Source organism: Sminthopsis crassicaudata, chromosome 3 (assembly GCF_048593235.1).
Source record: "Sminthopsis crassicaudata isolate SCR6 chromosome 3, ASM4859323v1, whole genome shotgun sequence".
NCBI lineage: Eukaryota > Metazoa > Chordata > Mammalia > Dasyuromorphia > Dasyuridae > Sminthopsis > Sminthopsis crassicaudata.
The window spans coordinates 646,479,752-646,504,629 of record NC_133619.1 but is presented as its reverse complement, the minus strand read 5'-3'; the positions used below and the strand labels follow the sequence as shown (position 1 = coordinate 646,504,629).

Below are 24,878 nucleotides of genomic sequence, written 5' to 3'. Positions count from 1 at the left end.
TCCATGAGTGGAGCCATGTGAACTCCGTGTTGAGGTATGACCTCTTTAAGTAGGGCTTCCCTGAATGGAGGCATGTGACCTCTGAGGCGAGGTGTGAACTCTGTAAGCGAGGCTTCCCTGAGTGGAGCCATGTTACCAGTGTGGTGAGGTATGACCTCGGTAAGGGGGGCTTCCCTGAGTGGAGCCATGTGACCAGTGTGGCGAAGTATGACCTCTGTAAGGTTGGCTTCCCTGAGTGGAGCCATGGGACCTCTGTTGGGGGGTGTGACCTCTGTAAGAGGTTCTTCCATGAGTGGAGCCATGTGACCAGTGTGGCGAGGTGTGACCTCTATAAGGGGGGCTTCCATGAGTGGAGCCATGTGACCAGTGTGGCGAGGTGTAACCTCTTTAAGGGTGGCTTTCCTGAGTGCAGCCATGTGACCTCTGTTGTGAGGTGTGACCTCTGTAAGAGGTTCTTCCATGGGTGGAGCCATGTGACTTCTGTGTTGAGGTGTGACCTCTGTAAGTGGGGTTTCCCTGAGTGGAGCCATGTGACCCCTGTCGCAAGGTGGGTATTCTGTGGCATTCTGTGACCTCGGTAGCTTGGTGTGAACTCTCTAATGGGTTTTACCATCTATGCAGTCATGAGTGCCCTGTGGCAAGGTGTGACCTTTGTAAGGGGGGCTTCCCTGAGTGTAGCCAAGTGAATTCTGTGGCAATGTGTGACCTCTGTAAGGAGGTTGAACCTTTGTGGAGCCATGTGACCTCTGAGGCGAGTTGTTACCTCTATAAGGGCGGTTTCCCTGAGTGGAGCCATGTGACCTCTGTAGCGAGGTGTGAACTCTGTAAGAGGTTCTTCCATGAGTGGAGCCATGTGACCAGTGTGGTGAGGTATGACCTCTGTAAGGGAGGATTCCCTGAGTGGAGCCATGTGACCTCTGAGGCGAGGTGTGACCTCTATAAGGGGGGTTTCCCATAGAGGAGCCATGTAACCTCCATGTTGAGGTATGACTTCTTTAAAGGGGGCCTCTATGAGTGGAGCCATGTGACCTCTGTAGCGAGGTGTAACCTTTTTAAGGGGGATTTTCTGAGTGGAGCCTGTGACCTCTGTAGCGAGGTGTGACCTCTGTAAGGTGAGCTTCCCTGAGTGGAGCCATGGGACCCCTGTGGCAAGGTGGGTATTCTGTGCCATACTGTGACCTCGGTAGCTTGTTGTGAATTCTCTAAGGGGTTTTACTTTCTGTGCAGTCATGAGTGTCCTGTGTTGAGGTGTGACCTCTGTTGTGAGGTGTGACATCTGTAAGAGGTTCTTCCATGAGTGGAGCCATGTGACCCCTGTGGAATGGTGGGTATTCTGTGGCATTCTGTGACCTCAGTGGCTTGGTGTGAACTCTCTAAGGGCTTCTACCCCCTGTGCAGTCACGAGTTCCCTGTGGCGAGGTGTGATCTCTGTAAGGGGGTTTAACCTTTGTGGAGCCCTGTGACCTCTGTGTCGAGGTGTGACCTCGGTTAGGGGGGCTTCCTTGAGTGGAGCCATGTGACCAGTGTGGTGAGGTATTACCTCTGTAAGGGGGGTTTCCCATAGTGGAGCCATGTGACTTCCATGTTGAGGTATGACCTCTTTAAGGGGGGTCTCCATGAGTGCAGCCATGTGACCTCTGTAGCGAGGTGTAACCCTTTTAAGGGGGATTCCCTGAGTGGAGCCTGTGACCTCTTGGCAAGGTTTGACTTCTGTAAGGGCGGCTTCTCTGAGTGGAGCCATGTGACCTCTGTAGCGAGGTGTGAACTCTGTAAGCAAGGCTTCCCTGAGGGGAGCTATATGACCAGTGTGGTGAGGTATGACCTCTGTAAGGGGGGCTTCCCTGAGTGGAGCCATGTGACCTCTGTGGCGAGATGTGACCTCTTTAAGCTGGGCTTCCCTGAGTGGAGCCATGTGCCCCTGTGGCAAGGTGGGTATTCTGTGGCATTCTGTGACCTCAGTGGCTTGGTGTGAACTCTCTAAGGGGTTCTACCCTCTGTGCAGTCACGAGTTCCCTGTGGCGAGGTGTGACCTCTGTAAGGGGGTCTTCCCTGAGTGGAGACATGTGACTTCTCTGGCGAGATATGATCTCTGTAGTGGGGCTTCCCTGAGTGTGGCCACGTGACATCTGTGGCAATGTGTGACCTCTGTAAGGGGGTTGAACCTTTGTGGAGCCATGTGACCTCTGAGGCGAGGTGTGACCTCTGTAAGGGGGGCTTCCCTGAGTGGAGCCATGTGACCAGTGTGGTGAGGTCTGACCTCTGTAAGGGGGCTTACTTGAGTGGAGCCATGTGACCTCTGAGGTAAGGTGTGACCTCTATAAGGGGGGTTTCCCATAGTGGAGCCATGTGACTTCCATGTTGAGGTATGACCTCTTTAAGGGGGGCCTCATGAGTGCAGCCATGTGACCTCTGTAGCGAATTTAGGGTTAGGGTCCTGCCCTGTGTAGAGGCAAATGACCTCTGTGCCGAGGTGTGACCTTAGTGGCTTGGTGTGACTTCTGTGGGGGCCTGCCCTCTGTGGAGGCCTGTGACCCCTGTGTTGAGGTGTGACCTCTGTAAGGGGGGCTGCCCTCTGTAGATGCGTGAGCCCTCTGTGGGGTTTTGTGAACTCTGTGGCAGGGTGAGCCCTCTCTAGTGGGTTGCGGTGGTGTGGGGAGGATGGGGGCTGTCTTCTCTCGGGGGTTGTGTACTCTCTGGGCTGGGGGTTCCCTCTCCTGCAGTATTGTACCCTCTCCTGGGGGTGGGGTTGGAGGGAGATTGTGCCCTCTCTTGTGGGGTGGGGAAGGGTGTGCCATCTCTGGGGGGGTATCCTCTCCCATGGGTGTACCCTCCCCCCCTGGGGGGGAGGGGTCGGGTGGGAGTGGAGTGTGCTTTCATTGGGGGGGGTGTCCTCTCTCAGGGGGATTTTTGCCCTGTCTTGGAGGGGTGCCCTCTCTGGGGGGGGCGTGTCTTCTCCATTGGGCATGTACCCTCTGGGGGGTGTGCCCTCTCTTGGGGGGGGTCGTCCCCTGATAGGGGGGGCGTCTTCTCCAGGGGAGGTGTACCCTCTGGGTGGGGTGCTGTCTCTGGGGGGGGGTGTCCTCTTGGGGTGGGGCGGGTGTGCCATCTGGGGGGCGGGGTGGTAGGCGTGCCCTTTCTGGGGGGGTGTCCTCTCCCATGGGTGCACCCTCCTCCCGGGGGGAGGGGTGGGGTGGGAATGGGGGGTGCTGTCTGGGGGGGGGGGGGGGGTTGTCCTCTTAGGGTGGGGTGGGTGTGCCATCTGGGGGGGGGGGTGGGGGCGTGCCCTCTCTAGGGGGTGTCCTCTGGGGGCGTGCCCTCTCTAGGGGATGTCCTCTGGGGGAGTGCCCTCTCTAGGGGGTGTCCTCTGGGGGGGTGCCCTCTCTGGGGGGTATCCTCTGGGGGCGTGCTTTCTCTAGGGGGTGTCCTCTGGGGGGGTGCCCTCTCAGAGGGGTTTTCCCTGTCTGGGTGGGGTGCCCTGTCTGGGGAGGGGCGTGTCTTCTCCATTGGGCATGTACCCTCTGGGGGGGTGTGCCCTCTCTTGGGGGGGTCGTCCTCCTCACAGGGGGGCGTCTTCTCCAGGGGAGGTGTACCCTCTGGGTGGGGTGCTGTCTCTGGGGGGGGGTGTCCTCTTGGAGTGGGGGGTGGGGCGGGTGTGCCATCTCGGGGGGCGGGGTGGGGGCGTGCCCTCTCTAGGGGGTGTCCTCTGGGGAGGTGCCCTCTCTAGGGGGCGGGGCCCTCGCTTTCCCCGCTGCCCCTCCTCCTAGATTTGCTTCAGGCTTAGCTTTTTCAGGGTGCGCTCGTCCAGCTGGGCCTGGGTGGGCCTGCTCGTGCTGTGGGTGCTCAGGTGCTCGCCCAGGGCCTCGTCTGCTTCACCGCCTTGCCCAGGTGGCGGCTCTCGGGGAAGTCACAGAGGGCGATCCCCGTGGCTCGAGTCCAGGGCGTGCGGCTCCGGGAAGGCCGTTCGGACACTTGTTCAGGTTCAGGGCTGCCAACCTGCGGGCCCTCTCCTCTTGGGCAGGTTTCTTGGAAAGGTGAAAAGCAAACGCCAGAGAACTTCATTCCCCAGAAGCCTCTGGGGGTAGTTCAGCAGCTCCCAAGAGGAATCTTGGCCGCACGGCCCTCGGGGAAATGTAGTCCATAGAACACCTGCTCTCCCTACACTTGCCAGCAGGAGGAGCCAGCCCTCACGCGGGCTCAGGAGCTTCAAGAGCTGCTCGGCGCCCTGTTTGTCCTTTCCCAGCTCCCACAAAAGTGCAGGCCCTGCACAGGGCGCCGCCCCGCCGGGGACACGGAAAGCCGGGGACAGGGAGGAGGCGGCGGCCTGCAGGCGGGGCCGGGCGGGTGGGCGAGCACAGCCTCTGAGAAGTTTGGGCGGGTCTGGGAGCTGGAGCTCTGGCACTGACGGGAGGCGGCGGCGGCAGCGGAGGCGGCAGCTTTGCCGGGCCGGCAGGAAGGCGAGGGCGAAAGTGAGGGGAGCCTGGGGGGGTCCGGATCTGTTCCGTCCAAACACCGATGAAACAAGAACCGAGCCGGGAGAGCGCCGCGGCCCGGAAACCTTTGAAAGCCCCTTGTGGTGACCCCCACAGCGCCGGCGGGTTCGGGCCGGCTCACTTCTGGCCTCCGCTGCCCATCTGGGTTCTTCTTTTACCGCCCGTGGTCTGATTCTCCGAGCTCCAACACCTTCCCCCGAGCACCAGGGACGTAGCCCAGCCCCTTGAGCCCGAGCCGCCAGCGCTGTCCGGAGCTGGGGGAGGATCGGGCTCAGCATCCTGGGGAAGGTCAGAGGTTAGGGGGAGAGACGCGGCCACCTGAGCTGGAAGCGCTCTTCAGACGCTGCTGCCTTTGTGCATCTGCCCCTTGACCTCTGGACTCGCTGTGGTTGTCGGACACTGACTCCTCGGGGTCAAAGGCCAACTCTCCGTACCCTTTGCCAGAGAGGGCCGGGGTGCAGAACCGGGCGTCTTCCGTTCCTGCTTCCTGGGCCCAAGCCTCTGCCCCGCGAAATGCCGGGAAGTGTTGTTCCCACCCCGTCGGGATTCTTGTCAGCCTTCAGTCAGAAAATCGATGGAAGGTGCTCTGGGATGAACTATTTGCCCTTAATAGCTCCTTGTGGATGAAATTGCATGGGGCCGCTTTGTTAATATCTGCAAAGGTGGCACTTTTGTGACTCTTCGGGCTTCTAACTCCTGAGATACAGCGACGGTCCGGTCCCAGCCCCTCCCGGAGCGGTACTGCCTGGTGGAAGCCCCACTTCTACGGTCCGCTCCTGCCGCCGTCTCCGCTCAGTGTGACCCTCCCTCGGGCTTGCGGAGGTTAATGATGCTCTCGGGAGCGCGGGTCCCTCTGTGACTCAGAGCGAAGGCTCTGTTCTGTCATCAGGGACTCCTCTCCCGAAAACTCCCTCTGTGACGCAGAGCGAAGGCTCTGTTCTGTCATCAGGGACTCCTCTCCCGAAAACTCCCTCTGTGACTCAGAGCGAAGGCTGTGTTCTGTCATCAGGGACTCATCTCCCGAAAACTCCCTCTGTGACTCAGAGCGAAGGCTCTGTTCTGTCATCAGGGACTCCTCTCCCGAAAACTCCCTCTGTGACGCAGAGCGAAGGCTGTGTTCTATCATCAGTGACTCCTCCCTCTGTGACTCAGAGCGAAGGCTGTGTTCTGTCATCAGGGACTCCTCTCCCGAAAACTCCCTCTGTGACGCAGAGCGAAGGCTCTGTTCTGTCATCAGTGACTCATCTCCCGAAAACTCCCTCTGTGACGCAGAGCGAAGGCTCTGTTCTGTCATCAGGGACTCATCTCCCGAAAACTCCCTCTGTGACGCAGAGCGAAGGCTCTGTTCTGTCATCAGTGACTCCTCCCTCTGTGACTCAGAGCGAAGGCTGTGTTCTGTCATCAGGGACTCCTCTCCCCAAAGCGCCGGCCGCTTCTTGTCTAACGCGAGTGCTCGGATTCTTTCTGTGCCCGCGGTCCTCGGGCCTGAGGTCAATGGAACTTTGCCTTGTGCGGGAGACCGGGCTGTTTCTGTGTGTGTGTGTGTGTGTGTGTGATATATAGATAGATATATATTTACATATGCATATACGTGTGTACATTAAGGGTCCACGATTTCCGCAGCCCAACAGGGACAGACCGCCCCGCCACAATTAGGAGATAAGACTTGTCTGATGCTCAGCAAGATTAATGGATTTCTCCGTGGCTCACGGGCCAGTGTGTGGGTATGTTTGTGAATTTGTATATATACATACATATGTGTACTGACATCTGTCTATTATTGACTCTTTTACAAATCATTTACATGCTCAGATTTATCCTCAAGAAACATGTGGATAGTGTAAGTTTAATTATTATTTTTGCTATTAAATGTTATTATTTCATTTGGTTCTTTAGGAGGTAGATGCCCTAAGTACCCCATTTTACAGATGAGAAATCTAAGACCAAGAGAAGTTAAGACACTTGACCGCACTCTCACAGCAGACAGGCGTCTCAGCCCGAGGTCTTTTTTATTTGAAGCATTTATTGGAGAAATGTTTAACTATTTCCTTCCTTCGAGGAATTTATATTGTACGTGGGGGAGACAATATGTACCTAAATAGGCGAGGGACTTTGTGGTGGACTGGAGCTCCCAAGTGAATTGATGGTTCTCTGTCTCTCTGTGCATATAGATTTGTCTCTTTATATATTCCTATACGTATATCCACACACATAGACCTGGAACATAAGGCCAATATAGATTATATATAACAGATCTTTCTAATGCATGTGTATGTACACGTGTACAGATGCGTGTTCCTTTGTGTGGCATTGTAAATTTATGCTTATAGAGAAAGGCGAGTGAAAAGTAGATGTAGAACTGCCCGTTGTAGCCGCTAGGATGGATGGAAACGTTAAGAGAAAGCGGGGAGAGTGGAGATTATCTGCTTGGGGGACACTGACTTTTAGAGGCTGGGATAATGACCCAACCAAATGGACCCAGAAGGAAGAGTCGGGTAGAGGGGAGGGGAGTGTCGCTGCCGGCGAGAGGAGGCTCTAGAGCTTCAGGAAGAGGGGCTGGAGGTCCGTGGCAGTAGCGGGACAGAAATCAGAGAAGCTTAGGCCTGAAAAGGGCTGTTGTATTTATCAAGTAACAGGTGGCTGGGAGAGGCCAGGTTCAGTAATGGGGCCGGAAGTGACAGTGCAGGGGGCTAAAATGAGTTGGAGGAAAGGGCGGGGTGAAAATATGGATTTCCAGGCATAGATGACTCTTTTTTCAGAGGTTTGTGAACATGAGACTAGAGAGAAGAGGGTGACTTGAGGAGCTGGAAGGACAAGGTTGTTCATGGGCAGCAGGGAGGCAGCTGGTCAATAAGGGGAGACTAACCGATGATGAAAGAAAAGAGAGAGGAATGAGAAGGCTCCCAGAGTTCTTAGAATGCACAGGATCAAGGGTGCCCATAGAGGGGTTGGTCTTGCTTAATAAAAAGAGGAACGTCTTCCTCAAAGCAGATGGCTTGGATCAAAGTGGATAAGGATGGGGGATAGTGGGAAAGGATATTGAAGAGCAGAGGAGGAGTAAGCTGGCGTTCATGGTGGTGCTTGGATTTTCTGATAAGTAGGAGTTGGGGCTCTTGGCTGTGGGAGAGATAGCGGATGGAAGTAAGGAGAGAAAAGAAAGTTGCAAGTGGATGCTGTGAGAATCGTGCTAAAGGTTTAACCGGGCTACAATAGATTGTCCTGTAACTTTTTAAATTTTTAAATTGTTAATGTGTTGTTGATGCCTTTTTCCCGTCATCTTCATTTCCAGATCCATTCCTGTAATGTTCTTCTCTAAAGTGTAATGTTCACTGGGAGCAGGTTTCCTGGGGAGCTTCTGGAGGCAGCAGCCTTTGTTTCAGTTCAGTTCAATAATCACCTCAAATGCAGCCAGGAGTTAAAGTCCGGATGCTTTATTGTCTCTTTCCAAGTGTTCTCTCCTTCCTTGGGCCCAGTTAACTTTCTTAGAGGCCTTTCTCTCTGTTACCCCCTATCCCACCCCCATGGTCTGGGGTGTCTCAAGCCCTCCCCAGCCCTAGAACGCCTCCCCTCCCATTTCCATCACAACCCACTCCTCCTCCGAGACCAGACTCCAGCGTCCCCTCTTCCAGGAAGCCTTCCCTGATTTTGCCTACTCCTCAGAGCAATCTGAGCATTTTCCATCCACACGTGCCCTTAATTCGTATTCTATCTATCCACTTTGTGTCTCTTCCTTCTACTGGACTGTGAGCTCCTGGTGGGCAGGAACCGTCCTCAGTTTGCAGCTTTCTGAGCTTTTTGCACAGAGCCTTACACGTAATGGGAACTGCAGGGGGAGGGGGGACTGGATTACTGAATTTACAGGGTTCGGTGGGTTAGTTCTGTGTCATAGATTCCCTAACCAGACCCTCCCAGGCTGCTCCGGCCATTGATAATAAGCAAACCCGTCCTGGAGAGAGGAATTGGCTGCTGTTTTTCGTCATCTACTTCTTCTCTCTGGGTCTCTAATTTTAAAACAACACGTTTTCCTCCACGCCTGTTGTATGGATGATTTCAGCTCTTTCTTTTCTCCTACCGCCAGTGGCAAATACAGAAAGAAGAACCCACGCTCAGCAAGGCGTCCTCTGACACTTGCCCAGATTTAAGGAAAGTCTCCGGGCCATGAGACTCAACAAATTATAGAACGTGAATCCAATGGAATGGAAGCAAAGTGAAGCAGAGGAGTGAGGAGAGGCAGGGTGAGTAGGGTGAGAAGGATACTGAGGAAAAGAGGGGAAAAACACAGTCATTATAATTTAGGATGTGGCTGGGACAAACACCCAGAATATGAGGATTAAAAGTCTGAATTGTGTAAAAATGTTTTCCCAATTTGTTACTTCCTTTCTAATCTTGTTTGCATTAGTTTTGTTTGTGCAGAAACTTTTTAATTTGGTGTAATAAAAAATTCTATTTTGTGATCAATAATGGTCTCTAGTTCTCCCTTGGACACAAACTCCTTCCTCCTCCACAAGTGCGAGAGGTAAACCATCCTATGTTCCTCCAATTTATTTATGATTTCGTTCTTTATGCCTAAATCTTGGACCCATTTTGATCTTATCTTAGTATGTGGTGTTAAATGTGGATCCATGCCTAGTTTCTGCCATACTAATTTCCAGTTTTCCCAGCAGTTTTTGTGAAATAATGAATTCTTATCCCAAAATTTGGGATCTTTGGCCTTGTCAAACACTAGATTGCTATTTTTATTCACTATCTTGCCCTGTGAACCTAACCTATGCCACTGATCAACTAGTCTATTTCTTAGCTAATACCAAATGGTTTTGGTGACTGTTGCTTTATAATATAGTTCTAGATCAGGTACAGCTAGACCACCTTCATTTAATCTTTTTTTTCATTACTTCCCTTGAAATTCTCGACCTTTTGTTGTTCCATATGAATTCTGTTGTTACTTTTTCTAGGTCATTAAAATAGTTTCTTGGGAGTCTGATAGATTAGTTTAGGGAGTATTGTCATCTTAATTATATTCGCTCGGCCTATCCAAGAGCACAGTTAAAGGTTCTGATAAAGGCCTCATCTCCAAAATATACAGAGACTTTAGTTTATAAGAAATCAAGCCATTCTCCAATTGATAAATGGTCAAAGGATATGAACAGACAATTTTCAGATGATGAAATTGAAACTATTTCCACTCATATGAAAGAGTGTTCCAAATCACTCTTGATCAGAGAAATGCAAATGAAGACAACTCTGAGGTATCATTACACACCTGTCAGATTGGCTAAAATGACAGGAACAAATAACCAGGAATGTTGGAGGCGCTGTGGGAAAACTGGGACACTGATGCATTGTTGGTGGAGTTGTGAAAGAATCCAACCATTCTGGAGAACAATCTGGAATTATGCCCAAAAAGTTATCAAAATGTGCATACCTGTTAGGTTCTTACTAAGTGCTAATGAGATAATGAGATATTAGGTTCTTACTAAGATTGTTCTTTCACATCATCACGGTTACGGAAGTACACTTAAAAGTGTTGTACATGTCTAGGCTGTATCACATTGCTTCCTGTCTTGGGGAAGGGGAGGTAAAGGACAGAGGGAGGGAGAAAAAATTTGGAACACAAAATCATACAAAAATGAATGTTGAAAACCATTTTTAATGTACTTGGGGAAAATACTATTGAGGAACCAAAAAGAATGTAGACCATAGAAAATGAGAGATTCAAGGGAACTGAGGTCTCAGAACATAGAATTTCAGAACTGGAAGGAATCTTTAAGCAACATGACCCATCGATGAATCAAATAGCAAGAATTTATTAAGCTCATACTGTTTGTCAAAAACAGTTCCCGCCTTGAAGGAATTCACAAATCTAATGAGACAGACAACAAACAAACAAATCACACACACAAAAGTACAAAGTAAACTAGATAGCATAAAAAAGAGAAATACTTAACAGAGGGAAGGCACTAGAATGAACATTCCTGTAGAAGACGGGATTTTAGTTGGAACCAGAGGGACAGGCAGGATGGCTTTGCCCTCTGCAGGATTAGGGAAGGTCAGGGGAGGGGGAGGATTGAACTGACCAAGTTCTGTCCTCAGTGTGTTGAGTTTAAATATCTTGTGGACATCCAGCTCAAGATGTCTAAAAGGCAGTTCCAGGTGCAAGGTTGGAGCTGAGCTGGGTCGCTGGGCAAGAGATGGACTGGGAAATTATCAGCTTTGAGATGGTAATTAAATCCATGAGAGTTGTCAGGTTCCTCAAAGGAAACAATGCCATAGTATGGAGGGAGTGGAGAAAGGGGACATTTGAGGACAACAGCTGCCTGAGGATCCAGCCAAGGAGATTGAGTAGAAGGGTTAGGCAAGTGGGGGAGAAAACCTAGAGGGGAGAGAGGCCCACGGAGAGGGTGGTGACCCCCAGGGTCAGAGGCTGCAGCAGCTCAAGAAGAAAAAGGCCCTGGATCTGGCCACCAGGAGAGCTCTGGCAATAGGAGGGGGAGCCGAGCTCGGAAGGAAGCCAGCAAGTCCCCCTGCCAGGCTCGGGGCGGGCAGAGATGTAGGCCATAAAACCCAGAACTCTGGAGATGGAAGGAGCACCTAGAGCTTGGGAGAAGCACCTAGAGCTTGGGAGGAGCACCTGGAGCTTGGGAGAAGCACCTGGAGCTTGGGAGGAGCACCTAAAATTTGGGAAGAGCATCTAGAGCTTGGGAGGAGCATCTAGAGCTTGGGAGGAGCACCTGGAGCTTGGGAGGAGCACCTAGAGCTTGGGAGGAGCACCTAGAGCTTGGGAGGAGCACCTGGAGCTTGGGAGGAGCACCTAGAGCTTGGGAGGAGCACCTGGAGCTTGGGAGAAGCACCTGGAGCTTGGGAGGAGCACCTGGAGCTTGAGAGGAGCTCTTAGAGTTTGGGAGGAGCACCTGGAGCTTGGGAGGAGCACCTGGAGGTTGGGAGGAGCATCTAAAATTTGGGAAGAGCTCCTAGAGCTTAGGAGGAGCATCTAGAGCTTGGGAGAAGCATGAAGAGCTTGGGAGGAGCACCTGGAGCTTGGGAGGAGCATCTAAAATTTGGGAAGAGCTCCTAGAGCTTAGGAGGAGCATCTAGAGCTTGGGAGAAGCATGAAGAGCTTGGGAGGAGCACCTGGAGGTTGGGAGGAGCTCTTAGAGCTTGGGAGGAGCACCTGGACTTTGGGAGGAGAAGGGCTTCACCCATTGGCCGTCCTCCAGGCTCTTGGCCTGTGGGAAGCCTGCGGATCCTTCTCAGAACAGCGTTCTTAAGGGAGTAAGCTGAAGCACGCTGGGTACAAAGAAGCCAAGGATCCGGAAATACAAATCGGTTCGGGAAGTCCGCAGAGAGGGTTCGTCCTCCCGGGAGGAGGGAGGGGCCCACGGGGGCCGGAAAGCAGAGGAAGTGACGCCCGGGGCGCCCACGCAGGCTTTTCCTTTTCCCGGCCGTGCCTCGGCGGCCCCCTTGGAGATCACGGACCGGGAGCACGCTGGGCCGAGCGCTAACTGCCTCTTCTCCGGGCAGGAGAGGTCGTGTTCCCTCCTCGCCGCGTCCCGGGTCGGGGCTCAGGGCTCCTCCTTTCTCTACAGATACAACCTGTCGGTGGTCAACGCCCCCTCGCGGATAAGTCCTGAAAGTCCCCGCGTCCTCGGCCGGAAGGGGGCGGCCCCGCCTCACGCACCGCGCGTCCTCGGCCGGAAGGGGGCGGCCCCGCCTCACGCACCGCGCGTCCTCGGCCTGAAGGGGGCGGCCCCGCCTCACGCACCGCGCGTCCTCGGCCGGAAGGGGGCGGCCCCGCCTCACGCACTGCACAGGCCGGTTCGGCCCCTTTGCTGTGGACAGAACCCGGGCCGGCCTTGGGGGGAACGTCGCCCGCTGGCCGCCGCGGTTTTAGCCGAAAAATCGCCCTGCTGCTCCTTGATTTTACGGCGTAATTCTTTTCCTTTCCTCCTCCCTCCTCTCCTCAGTGGAAGCCGTTCTTACTGACTAGGGAGCCGGTAAGCAGTTATTAAGCTCCATCTGTATGCCAGCCGCTGGGCAGCTGCCGGGACAGAGAGTCCGAGAATCCTTGTTTTTAGGGCAGAACGCGGCTCCTGTCGCTCTATTCGAGGAGCGGCCCTTGCGGCTGAGGGGCCAGGAGGGGCCGATCCCGGAGGGGAACTAGGGGCCCAAGTCCGAGCTCCCGAGGGCTCCGGTGGGAGGGACAGCGGGGAGGCTGGAGATGGGCGGCTCTGTCTGCCAGAAGAGTTGTCTGGAATAAAGCTGGGAGTAATCCGGGAGGAGCTCAGAGAGGGGGCGGGGACAGGTGGGGAAGAGCTTTCCATACCAAACTGCAGAACTTGGAAGTGATAAATCAGGCAGCAAACATTTCTCAGGTACCTCCTAGGTGTCCCAGGCCGCGCTGAATGCCGGGACCACGGAACGGGGTTCGGACCCGGGGAGTAGTTGGGAGTGGATTTATTTCATTAGATCTTGATTCAACCTCTACCCCATTTAAACCCATTCCTTGGTCTCATCCCCACGTATTTTCATGGAGGCTGTTAACAAAGGCCCCGCCCTCCGAGGCTCTTTAATCCTATTAGAAAAGAGGACAAGTAAATGCCGGAATGTTCCTCCTGGGAGAATCTGCTCCCGGCCCACGCTGGCCCCCCTGTGAGGAGCCGAATACCTGCGTGCGAGGAAGCTCGCGGTGACAGCCCTTTTGTGCTGATCAGCAGTGACTTACAAATCCTGAAGTACTATAGGACTGTCCTTGGGAAAAAAAGTCCTCATAACAAACTTGACTACAGTAATACCCAGTCCCTAATTTTGTTCATCATAGATTTTTGGCCATTTGCAAGCAACATTAACCCTGAGAAACTTGAGCCTGAGCTCGATTTTCCAAAATTGCCTCCAGCACTCCATTAAATTGATAGGTTTTTTGTTGTTGTTGTTTTAAAAACACCTATTTATTTGTTTTTAACACATATTGCTTTGTGAATCCTGCTGGGAGAGCAAAATCAGTGTAAAAGGGAAAATCATGACTCCACTTTAATTGATGGAAATGCTTTTCAACCTGAAAATACCTGGTTTCCAGGAATTCCTGAGCTATGCTTTACTTGAGGCCTTTTTCAGTTCTTTTGCTGGGCTATGAGCAAAACCAAATTTTTGCCTAACCCTTCAACCCTAGCACTCAAAACAACAACAGCAACAGCCCCTGCCCCTGCCCAAGAAAGGGATGTAAAATTAGAAACTTGTTTCACTAGGGAACATGATTATCATGATTTTATGTCTAAAATATATATTCTAACTTTTATCAAATAAACTAGCAAATATTGAACAAGCTACAGGAAGCTTAACATACTGAAAATATCACATGGGAAATTAGTCAGTTGTCTAAGAAACAACATAAAATAGATGATTCTTAAATTGATGATATTGATCCTCATGATATTGCAAACAGGTTATTGAACTGGATCAATCAACCCAATCCTTTTAATAATGTATTAAGCTTGCTGTTACATTTTCTTTCTTGGATATGTTTTATAACTCTGGCATGTTTCCTCCTGCCCTGTTTTCTAAGATACACTCACCAATGCTCAGATGAGCTTCAAGTATCCCTTCTGTATCTCCCAGAAGAACAGGGAGAGGTTGAGGGCCAGCTCCGAGGAGGCAGAGGATTCAGACCTGCTCAAGTTTTCCCTGTAGCTTGTCCCCTGTTTGATGGCTGTGAGAACCCAGGATGGTGCCTCACCACCCCCTGTCTCTAGGGAAAATCATGTCCTTGGAGACTGTAAGGAAGGGAGGAAACTGTTTGAGTGATTTCATAGCTAATAGTCCCATGAGAAAAGACTAATGTTCCCAGGAGGACACACTATTGCCTTGGTAAAAGATATATAAACTCCCACCTGTCAGCTTGTCTTCCAGCCCTTCCTCCACCAAGGTCCAGAAGCTCACAAGCTGCCTGGCTGCTAAGGTTGGATGGGCAGCAACATAAGATCATTCTAAGATAATCAACTGAATTCATGTTATTTGCCAATTTTGTCTCATTATTCATGCAATTATTTTTATTCTGATTTTTCTCATTTTGGAATTTAGGGGAATTATTTTCTTAAAAATACTGGCATTTGAAAAATAATTTTTAGAGGATTATGTAAATGTTCCCTTAGAAAATGAACTCTTTTTTTGATCTGGACTCTAAAATTAATGTGAAAAATTGTAGCCAGAATGTTTGAAAACTTACCTATTTAACAGGTATATTTTCCTTTAAAATGAATATTATTTTTTAAAACCAAATAAATTCTTATCCCCAATTCTTTACTTTTTATATTGGTCAAATATAAGATTATAATTTATATGATATCTCACAGTGTGGGACAATGACCACCAACCCAAAATAGTTCAAATAGATATTTCTCAGAGTCAGAGTAGAAAGCAGTTGATTTATTTTCTGCAGTAAAAGGGCAACACCTCAAGTAGTGCAGTCTAGTGAAGGGAGGCAAATTACAGGTGATTGAGCAGGATGTTTTACACTCTGGACTGAGCAACTGCACACAGTGGACTCCAGCTAATCCGAACTTTGTATCAGGGCTCACAATGTATCATACGAACCCACTCTATTTAAGAACAGTAGCTATACATTACAAAGCTTGCTGATGTGACAAAGTGGTTTGTGCAAGACGGCAAGGGTACAAGGGGGAGAGTTTTTCTGGAACTATACCACTAAACTATGGCAGTCCTGGGGGGGGGGGGAGTGTCATTTTTCTGAAAAGGCCTCACTTCCCCTGGAACCCAACTGATACAATTTAACAAGATAAGGTCAAAATGGAGACCCTTCTTCGGACACCAATCTTCGGATTTCAGAGAAAAACTAAAATCTATTTTCTGACCTTTAGACATAGAATAAAATTACAATTAGATCTGTGCTGAGGAAAGAGGCCTTCCCTCATTCATTATATTCACATGTTTCACCTGCAGGAAGATTTCTACACAAAGGATGAGATCCAACCTTCCTGCAAATACATTTTTTATAATGTTTCTTTTCAGCCTGAATACTGTGATTTATATTAACCTTTATCTTCCAGGTAAGGGCAAGTCTTCCTTCAGCACATTTGTAAGTCTTCTCTCAACTCCATATCCTGAGCTGTAAACTCTAGAGATTTCTCCCCAAGCAGAAAATCCTGTTAACTAATAAGCTCTGTCCTCCATCTTAATACCTTTATCCATGATTTCAATCTTCTAGGAATTTTCTGGAGGCAATTCAGTGATGAAGTGAGCCTGGATGTTTTTTCCACATGAATTATATGAATGAGGTTTTACACATAGTATGGGATCTCCCCTGTCTAGTCAGGGACTGATATATATTGAAAACTTTACCATGATCCAGACACTCAAAAGTCTTCCCCTAATGTGATTTCTCTTTTGTTAAGCAAGATTTCAGCTTTGCCTGAAGGTTTCCACATTCGTGAGATTTCTGTCCAATATGGATTTTCTCATGTTTACCAAAACTGTTGCATCATGTGAAAGGCTTTCCATAGTCACTACAATCATAAGGCTTCTCCCCAGTGTGGATTCTCTGATGGGAAGTAAGATTGCTGCACTGTATGAAAGCCATTCCACGTTTGTTACATTGATAATGCTTCTCTCTAGTGTGGATTCTCTGATGTTTAGCAAGACTGGAGCAATATGTGAAAGTCTTTCCACATTCATTACATGCATAAGGCTTCTCTCCAGTGTGGATTCTCTGATGGATGGCAACATGGGAGCGTTGTGTAAAAGCCTTTCCACATTCATTACATTTATAAGGCTTCTCTCCAGTGTGAATTCTCTGATGTTTAGCAAGACTGGAGCAATATGTGAAAGTCTTTCCACATTCATTGCATTCATAAGGCTTCTCTCCAGTGTGAATTCTTTGATGGTCAGTAAGATGGGAGCTATATGTGAAAGCCTTTCCACATTGATTACATTCATAAGGCTTCTCTCCAGTGTGGATTCTCTGATGTACATTAAGATAGGAGCGCTTTGTGAAAGCCTTTTGACATTGCTTACATTTATAAGGCTTCTCTCCAGTGTGGATTCTCTGATGATCAGCAAGACTGGAGTGGGATGTGAAAGCCTTTCCACATTCATTACATTCATAAGGCTTCTCTCCAGTGTGGATTCTCTTATGAACAGAAACACTGGAGTGTGATGTGAAAGTCTTTCCACAATCTTTACATGCATAAGGCTTCTCTCCAGTATGGATTCTCTTATGTGCATTAAGATAGGAGCGATATACGAAAGCCTTTCCACATTCATTACATTCATAAGGCTTCTCTCCAGTGTGGATTCTCTGATGTTCATGAAGACTGTCGCTCCGTGTGAAAGTCTTTCCACACTGATTACATTCATAAGGTTTTTCTCCAGTGTGGATTCTCTGATGTTGCGCCAATTTGGAATAACATTGGAAATCCTTTCCACATTGATTACATTTATAAGATTGTTTTTCTATGCGAATTCTCTTATGTTTAGCAGGAGTAGACCGCTCTCTCAAAGTCTTTCCATATTTCTTACATTCATAAGGTTTCTCTCCAGCATGGATTCTCTGATGCTTGGCAAGGGAAGAGAGTACAAGAAAATCTTCATCACATTCATGACAGTCAGGTGTTTTCTTTTCAGGATGTATATTCTTATCTTTAGAAACACTGGAACTCTTTCTTAAAGCTTTTTTGTGTATATTCCATTCATAGTGTTCCTCTTCAATGTGGTTTCTTTTGTGCTTAGCAAGAACAATCTTGCGTTCACTATATTGAAAAAGGTCTTTCCATGAGATCATTTTCAGATTTGCACTCATCTGCTTCATATCAAACCATGTCTCTGCATCTGAAAGAAACAAACACATACCTGGATAAATATACCCTCTAATGCTGGCTGATAATAAATTTTTCAATTGCTTCAGGCAAAAAGTTTTCAAACTGAAATGGACAGATTCAATCATTTTAAAATGCTATTAGCTCACACCAGTAAAGGGACTCAATTACCACAGAGTTCCACACACAATACAATAAAATTGGACCCCCACAACAAAGCTGAGACAAAGACAAGATGAAGATTCTCATAATTTAGAAACCAGGCTAGGAGCTCTGAATGGCTGAGTAACCTGATCCAAATTCCTGCAATAGAGATTAAAACTGGAACCTGGTAAAGGAGGCTTCTCAATCTATTGCACTAGACATATATGCTTCATTTTACTTCCAATCCTTTCTTTCAAATTTAATCTCAAGCATCACCTAGCTGTGCACCTCTGGGAATATGCTTCTTTGCCTCAGTTTTCTTTTAGAGTGAAGGTAATAATTGTACCACTTCCCAGGTTCTTGTGAGCATCAAAAGAGATAATATCTATAAAACTCTTGGCACACAGTAGGCACTATATGCTTATTAAGTACTATCATTGTCACTATGATTTTGATTCTCTCCACACCTCAACTGTTCCTTTCTTCATAAACTTCCCTTCCCTTCTGTCTATATACAAATGTCTATTGAACGTGATTCATTTCCATAAAAACAAACAAACAAACAAACAAAAAACACTTTTTTTTTTTTGCCTGGATTAGCGAAGAATAACTTTCATAAACTGTTGCTTATTTTCAAAAGATCTCCAAGTTATATGCTGGATTTAAAACTTCTTGACAGCTTCTCTTTGTATATCCAGGGCTTAATGCAATACATAAAATAGACCAGGTGCTTAATCTATTTTTATAGATTGATTGCCATTATCCAAGGCTGATCACATGGCCTAACCCCACCTCAGTGCTTTTATGCATCTTTGTTTCTATTTCTGTCTCTTTACTGTTCCCTCTCACCTATGAACAAATTCTATAGTAAAGATAACAAGGGCCTAAGCTTCCTGATACTGTTATGGAATGACCAGGAGTCTTTCTCTTCATATCCCTAACCTAAGGGAAGCTGTCAGTTATGTAGTGAGTGAGTGACTGGATTTAAGTGAGGGAGGGCTGCCCAAGGTCACAGGCCTCACTTCCCCCCCCCAAGAGCCTTCTGCACCCTGTGGATAGGTACTAATAAGGATTACTACAGATGGCTCTAGATGCAGATGGCCAGGGGAGACCTGCCCTTTTGAAGGTAAGGTCTCCAACACATCTTCTGTGACTAAGACTGCCCGCATCCACTGATTAAGGCTAGGGAGCTAAAAAAAAATCACAACAACAAAAAAAAGGCAATGAATGACTCTGGGAAGAACTTCAGGGGTTCTGGCCAAAGCAGAAATGTTTGCGATTTATACTCAGTCTGACTCAATGAGGGTCCAAACAAAGACCAAATAATTTAGCAAGGGATCTATGAGTGGTCAATGAGAATCAGACTGGTTTTGATTTCAGATTTGTTCCTTAAAAAAGGAATCAGGGAAGCTAGATGGCACAGTGGATAGAGCACCAGCCCTGAAGTCAAGAGGACCCAAGTTCAAATCTGGCCTCAGACACTTAATACTTCCTAGCTGTGTGTCCCTGGGAAAGTCACTTAAACCCTAATTGCCTCAACAACAAAAAAGTTAAAAAAAAAAAAGAGAGAGAGAGAAGGGAGGGAGGGAGGAAGGAAGGAAGGAAGGGCAAGCAAGCAATCTATCCAGGGATGGTTCAGTGTTCAAGAAGAAAGGTTGGGGGAGGGGGAATCCTTTTAAGAACATTTGTAGGTAAGACTACATGATATCCTAGGTGACCAGAGGGAAAGAAGAAAAGAAAGAAGGAAACAGGCAATGAATGAATAAGAGAAGAGAAAAAGAGAGAAGGGAGGGAAGAAGGCAAGAAGGGAGTCTTCCAATTGATCAATTCCAGCCTGTGGCCAGCTTTACTCAGAGGTTGCTGCTTTTCCTACTTATCTGTGCTCAACTGTAGCCTGTGTGAGGGAGTTGGCAGAGGATGAAGGTGGGGGGAGAAGGATAAAGTAAAAAGTGCTCAGCAGAGAACAAAATAAAACCTACAAGGAAGCAAAAAGTGATAGTTCTGAATACAATATCTTTCATATATGGTTTATGGAAATTTATTCTTACAGATTTTGAATCCTCCCTTATGTTCTGCTGAACATAAAACATTTTAAAATTTTGTTCTTTTCTGTATTTTTCTATTTTGTTTTTAGTTTTAAATAAATATCAAAAAAAGGTACAAGTAAATGCTTTTTGGCTTAAGGAAGGCCTAAGAAAAGTCATATTAGACAGCCCAAGCCCTCTTTCTTTGGTTGTAGATAGTTGGAGGGCCCTAAATTTCCAACAAAGACTTCCACTAGGATCATTGATTCTTCATTAGAAGGGAACAGAAAGGCCATGAAGTCCAACCCCTTCACATTATAGATAAAGAGACTGAGGTTCAGAGGTTCAGTGAGGTGCTCAGGATCTCACTACCATAAGAATCCCGGAAAAGGGATTCCAAGCTAGTTTTCCTACCCACACTCCCATTAAGTGAAGAAGCCTCCTGGGAAAACAGCCTACACCCCAGCTTGCAACTCACTCACCGGGCCAGGAGTCCCTCAGGCCTCCTCCCTCTACTTGGAAGATGAAATCTTCTCTGGAAACTGGAAGTCCTGAGAGGGGGAAGATAGTGGGTGTGAATTTAAAAACTTGTCATTTATTACTCATTGGAATAGGGTGGGGATTCAAGGCCCACTGGGTGGTTCCAAGGACAACTGAAAGATGGTTTTCAGGGTGCTTTATTACCTGAGGAAGAGGGCAGAGGGGAAAGAAGGCTATGCAAGCAATCTGGAGTGAGAAGATCTTGATTTTGCTCCCTCCTTTGCAGCAGGATGGCCACATCCTACAGCTTCCAGTTTCTAGACATTAGAAGCAGCTGGTAGCATAGAGAAGGGAGCACCAGGCCTGAAGTCAGGAAGCCCTGAGTTCAAATTTGGATTTAGACACATCCTGGCTGTGCAACTTTGGGCAAGTAATTTCATCTTTTTGCTTCAGCCTCCAGATCTGAAATTGGGGATAAAGATGGAGGCCAAAACAAAGGGTTTTGGTAGAGATCCATTGCAATAATGCTCATGAAGGAAGCTCTGAGCACAAGGCCTGGATCTCAGCAAATATATGGAAAGACCTCCTCCCTTCCCTTTCTCTCCTGTATCTGTACAGGCCTTTGGGGAATATATGAAGGAAGAATCAAGACTCCTTTGTGCTGGGGATTTATGAGTTACAACAGGAGCAGTGAAATAAACATGGTTTTTTTTTTTTTTTTTTTTTTTTTTTTTTTTTTTTTTTTTTTTTTTACCCAAAAGAACATTGCAAAGACTAAAGGAAGGGGGTTCCTCCTCCTATCCCATGCTCAGTGAAAAGCAACAAGATCACTTTTTAGAAGGTTTGTAGACACACTTGCCAGATTCTCATCCTACAATGCAAACACCACTCATAGAAGAACCAGGCAGCAGGAGGACTCTGTCTCTTGGGGACAGGAGGAAGCCTTTGGGCCTTTGTGAGAACTGCTAAAAACCTAAAACTCTGCACCCTAGGGAGGCAATGGTGACACTCCTGTTGATGGCAATTACAGAGTTCCAAGGGAAGCGCTCCTTACCCAGGGAGAGCAAGTTCTCGGCATTCTCCAGCATGACCTCCTTGTGCAGCTCTTTCTCATCTGGGTCCAACAGACCCCACTCCTCAGGGCTGAAGTTCACGGCCACATCCTTGAAGGTCACCAACTCCTAAAACACCAACATCCAAAGGACTTAAGAGTGGAAGCACACTTCATAACTAGCCCAATTCAATGCTCCTCAATTTACAGAAGGGACCTGAAGCATGGAGGAGGGATCTGCCCAAAGGTGACAGCCCCTACAGGATTCAGAGCCAGCACTGAAACCAAAGTCCCCCAAAGACCAGTGGAATATAGAGAAACACATTTTATATTTTCAGGTGGAATAAAACTGAGAAATGTCTTACTAGGAAATGGTACTGCCTGTGGTATCAGAAAAATTATGGGTTCTATCAGGGAGAGATGAGGATTTTTGGAGGTGAAATCAGACAGTGCTATGATAAGAAAATGGGATCAAGTATTTGTGGGAAGCTAACAAGTATTGTATATTTTAGGGCTAAAACATTTCCATGATCACTGTGGAGAAAAAAAGATCCTGTGAATTTTCCAAAAGCCAGAAATTATCCAAATGAAATAACTTATCCAAATGTAAACATGATGCTTCCTCTCCAAGAGATTTTTATTTTTCCAAATGTAAGTACAGATAGTTTTCAAGATTTATTTTTGTAAGATTTTGTGGTCCAAATTTCAGAATCATAGACTTCTTAATGGATCTGGCCCAATGGTCATCAAATTACAAAAGCAAACTGAAGCAGAGAGAAGGGATTTACCCAAAGGTAACATCCTTTATGAGAACACTTAGAAACACAGTCATACAAACTGTACACAGGTGGTGTGGACCCAAATGCTGACATATTGTCTTCCATGTTAGAATGAAAATTTCTTGAGGGCAGGGACCGATTTTTCCTTTTTTTGCATCTCCCATATATATATTTGTACAGAGCCTCTTTCCTTTCTAAATGCCTGTTCCTTTGACCAAAGCAATGGTGAAGGAATAGAAAGGCTAAGTATGAGCTAAGTGTGATGGAGTTATTCTAGAAATGCCTAATTGCAGCTGAGGGGTCTCAGGAGATAAAGAAAATAAAATGGAATAAAAGAAAACCTACCAGGAAGCAAAGAAATGCTGGACAGCTCCTGAACCATGGATAGCATTTATTATGTACTTTTATTTTACTGAATCTGCACTTGTGTTCTGCTGGTTACCTGATTTTTTTTTTTTTTCTCTTAGTGTTTGAATACAGGGGGGCTGTTGAAATACATAGGATTCACTTGACAGTGACTGCTGGAAATCCAACCCAGAATGGATCTCCTCTTGTGAGACGATGATACAAGGAGATTGAGAGGCAATTGCTGTTCTCTGACCTGACTGAGAGACTGTTTGCCTGACCTCTCTTCTCTTCCCTCTGACTCAATTATCTCATTCCCACCTGTGTCAGCAAAGGCTATCCTGCAACTCCTTCAGAAGCTATGATCCACAGCTGTGGAGGAACTTTGAGAATTGAACTGTCCCTTAACATCTTATTTTGTATTTAAGGTTAAAACAAATTATAATAGGGGCTACTAAATGGGGCAGTAGATAGAGCACTGACCCTGAAGTCAGGAGAACCCAAGTTCAAATCCCACCTCAAACATTTAATACTTTCTAGCTGTGTGACCCTGGGCAAAGTCACTTAACTCCAATTGCCTCAGAAATTAAATAAATAAATGAAAATTATAATAATAACCATAAAAATGGTAAAGAGAAGGGATTCAGAGAGATTTGGGAAGATCTCTGTGGCCTGAGGCAGCAGGAGAACAATTTCTGCTCTGCTACTAGACAAGAGCAGGGGAAGCTTTCAGGGTTCTGCTCCAGACAACAAGGTCAAGGGTTTACAAGAAAGTGAATGGCTATAGAAGGGGGCTTGGCCATAGGACACAGAGAGTGGCTAGAAGGGTGTGTGTGTGTGTGTGTGTGTGTGTGTGTGTGTAGTGGAGAGGAGAGAAAGTGCTGGACCAAAGCAAGGGTGTGTGTGTGTGTGTGTGTGTGTGTGTGTGTGTGTGTGTAGTGGAGAGAAAGTGCTGGACCAAAGCAAAGACATGATACCCACAGGATAGATACTAATGAGTGAAGGAGTCACTCTTGTCAGGGACCTATATTGAGGGAAAATTTAAATAAACATGTGGGGGCAGCAACTGGGGGAAGGGAGTTAGTGCTCAAGATGCCAAAGGGACAGTGAATCAGTCCAAAACTTAGGAGAGAGGAGGGCAGTGTTGTTATTACTGCATTCACTTTCCTACCCATTTTTGTAAAGTAAGGATCCACAGATAAGAGAGATGGCCAGCCTTACAGACCATCCTCCTGATCTGTGGAAATGGTCTCTTGGGCTGATGTCACCCACATCCGTGGGCAGAATACACTCACCTGGGGTGGGGCTCTGTGGTTTTCAGGGGCCATTCCCTCTGGCTCCAGTTTTGCTACTTGGGCCAGGCCTTGATCCCTCTGCAGGCTGTTGGGAGTGGATGATTATAACAAATGTCATTCCCTTCTTTTCCTAGATAGAGGGTTAGCATATAGGAAATCACAGAGGGTGAGGTTCCATGGAAGTTACTAAGCCCCTGACCCTGACCTTAAGGCACAGACCCCAACTCACAGGGGGAGGGAGGCTGAGAGGAGGGGCAGGTTGAAAAATCTAAATGATAGAGTCAAGATGGGAGAGAAAAGGTAGGATATTGCCTGAACTCTTTCCAGTTTCCTATGAAATAAGTTTCAATTAAGAGTAGAGTGACAGGACCTACAAAAGGATGGTGAAAAAATTTTCCAACCTTAGATAATTTAGAAGGAGTGCAGGAAAGATCTGTCTCACTTGGGTAAAAGGGGAACAGAGCCCCAGCACAGATCAACACAACACAGATCAACAACTGAGGCCCAGTGGTCCATGGCAAGCCAAGATTGGGAAGTTAGTTAACTGAATTGGAAAAGAGTAGGAACCATGGTGAGGTTCAAAGTCACCAGCCTCACCTCCTCCTCCAGAACCCCCTGGCTCCAGTGGCCAGATATAGATCAGGATATGGCCCTGAAAGCAGTGGAGTCCTTGACTTTAAGCTAAACTCTCAGTCTGAAGGAGACAACATTGAGTGATTAAAGTTGGGGAAGAAAAGAAGACAAGAACTTTCTCTTTTACCCAGTCAAAAACACAAGTCTTGGAGGGGAAAGTTCCCAGGGCTATTGGCCACAGGGCCAGTCAGGAGTTAATATAGAAGGCACAGGGAATAAGATGACTGGAGTGGGATGGTATAAACTTAAAGATGAGCTCACCTTCTTTAATTCTTACTCTTCTGACTCCCTATCTCTCCCCACTGTTAGGCTCTTACTAAGTGCTAAGTTGGTATTTAACAATTCTCTAGTTCCCGCCTTTGGTTCTGGCTTTTAAGGGGAGTGTACTCCTTTGAACTTCAGAGGAGGAGTTTACATATGAAAAGGAGTTTACACAACCTTTAAAAGGAGCAAGTTCATTGGTTGAAGTAATTTTCCCACAAGCCCTTGAGTTATTACACACCCATTCTCTGGGAGGATAAAAGAAGACAACATTGAGCAAGGAGTGAGTCTACTCTGGGATTGAGTTGAGACCACTCTGGAGGAAGAAGAGTCTGGCCAGGAGATTGAGTTGAGACAACAGATCTCCTCCCAGAGAGTGATTGGCAATTTCTGGAGACAGCAGAACATTACAATTTGGTGCCCACAATGTGGGGCAAGGACTTTTGCTTATCCTGACAAGGACTGATGATGAGCCTTTCAGAGGAGCTAGTCTGGACCTTTGCATTTTGGCGTCCGAACAGGGATCCTCAGACCGACAAGATCCTGATTCCAGTG

General features: G+C 47.6%; 3 protein-coding genes and 1 long non-coding RNA gene across 10 annotated transcripts in view; 1 reads left to right on the top strand and 3 right to left on the bottom strand.

The window, feature by feature from the left end:
• LOC141564996 (uncharacterized) overlaps window positions 1-24,878 on the bottom strand; it is a 218,839-nt gene that overhangs the window by 146,568 nt on the left and 47,393 nt on the right. The gene's annotated exons all lie outside the window — the stretch shown is intronic.
• Window positions 1-24,878, bottom strand: part of LOC141564995 (uncharacterized) — a 102,774-nt gene that overhangs the window by 62,803 nt on the left and 15,093 nt on the right. The gene's annotated exons all lie outside the window — the stretch shown is intronic.
• On the top strand, window positions 11,940-23,435 carry LOC141565011 (uncharacterized). 2 transcript variants are annotated; one of them, XR_012488825.1, is made up of 3 exons: window positions 11,940-12,481; window positions 21,523-21,661; window positions 22,257-23,435. It is a non-coding gene; the product is annotated as an uncharacterized LOC141565011 (long non-coding RNA). The 2 variants fall into 2 exon arrangements; XR_012488826.1 differs by having other exon boundaries at window positions 20,721-21,661.
• On the bottom strand, window positions 14,889-23,521 carry LOC141565007 (uncharacterized). Its single transcript, XM_074307965.1, has 4 exons — window positions 23,430-23,521; window positions 21,014-21,140; window positions 19,962-20,030; window positions 14,889-17,324 (listed from the first exon to the last, which is right to left on the bottom strand). Exons 1-4 carry the CDS (start codon window positions 23,460-23,462, stop codon window positions 15,979-15,981), a joined length of 1,575 nt encoding a protein of 524 aa, XP_074164066.1. The 5' UTR covers window positions 23,463-23,521; the 3' UTR covers window positions 14,889-15,978.

What these genes read in the sequence shown, in the direction of transcription:
- LOC141565007 (XM_074307965.1), bottom strand. Translation starts at nt 23,462, where the DNA reads ATGGCCCCTGAAAACCACAGAGCCCCACCCCAG. An exon ending in CGAGAACTTGCTCTCCCTGG is followed by an intron (nt 20,031 to 21,013) that starts GTAAGGAGCGCT and finishes TCCCCCTCTCAG; the next exon opens with GACTTCCAGTTTCCAGAGAA. An exon ending in CCTGAGGGACTCCTGGCCCG is followed by an intron (nt 17,325 to 19,961) that starts GTGAGTGAGTTG and finishes TGTTTCTTTCAG; the next exon opens with ATGCAGAGACATGGTTTGAT.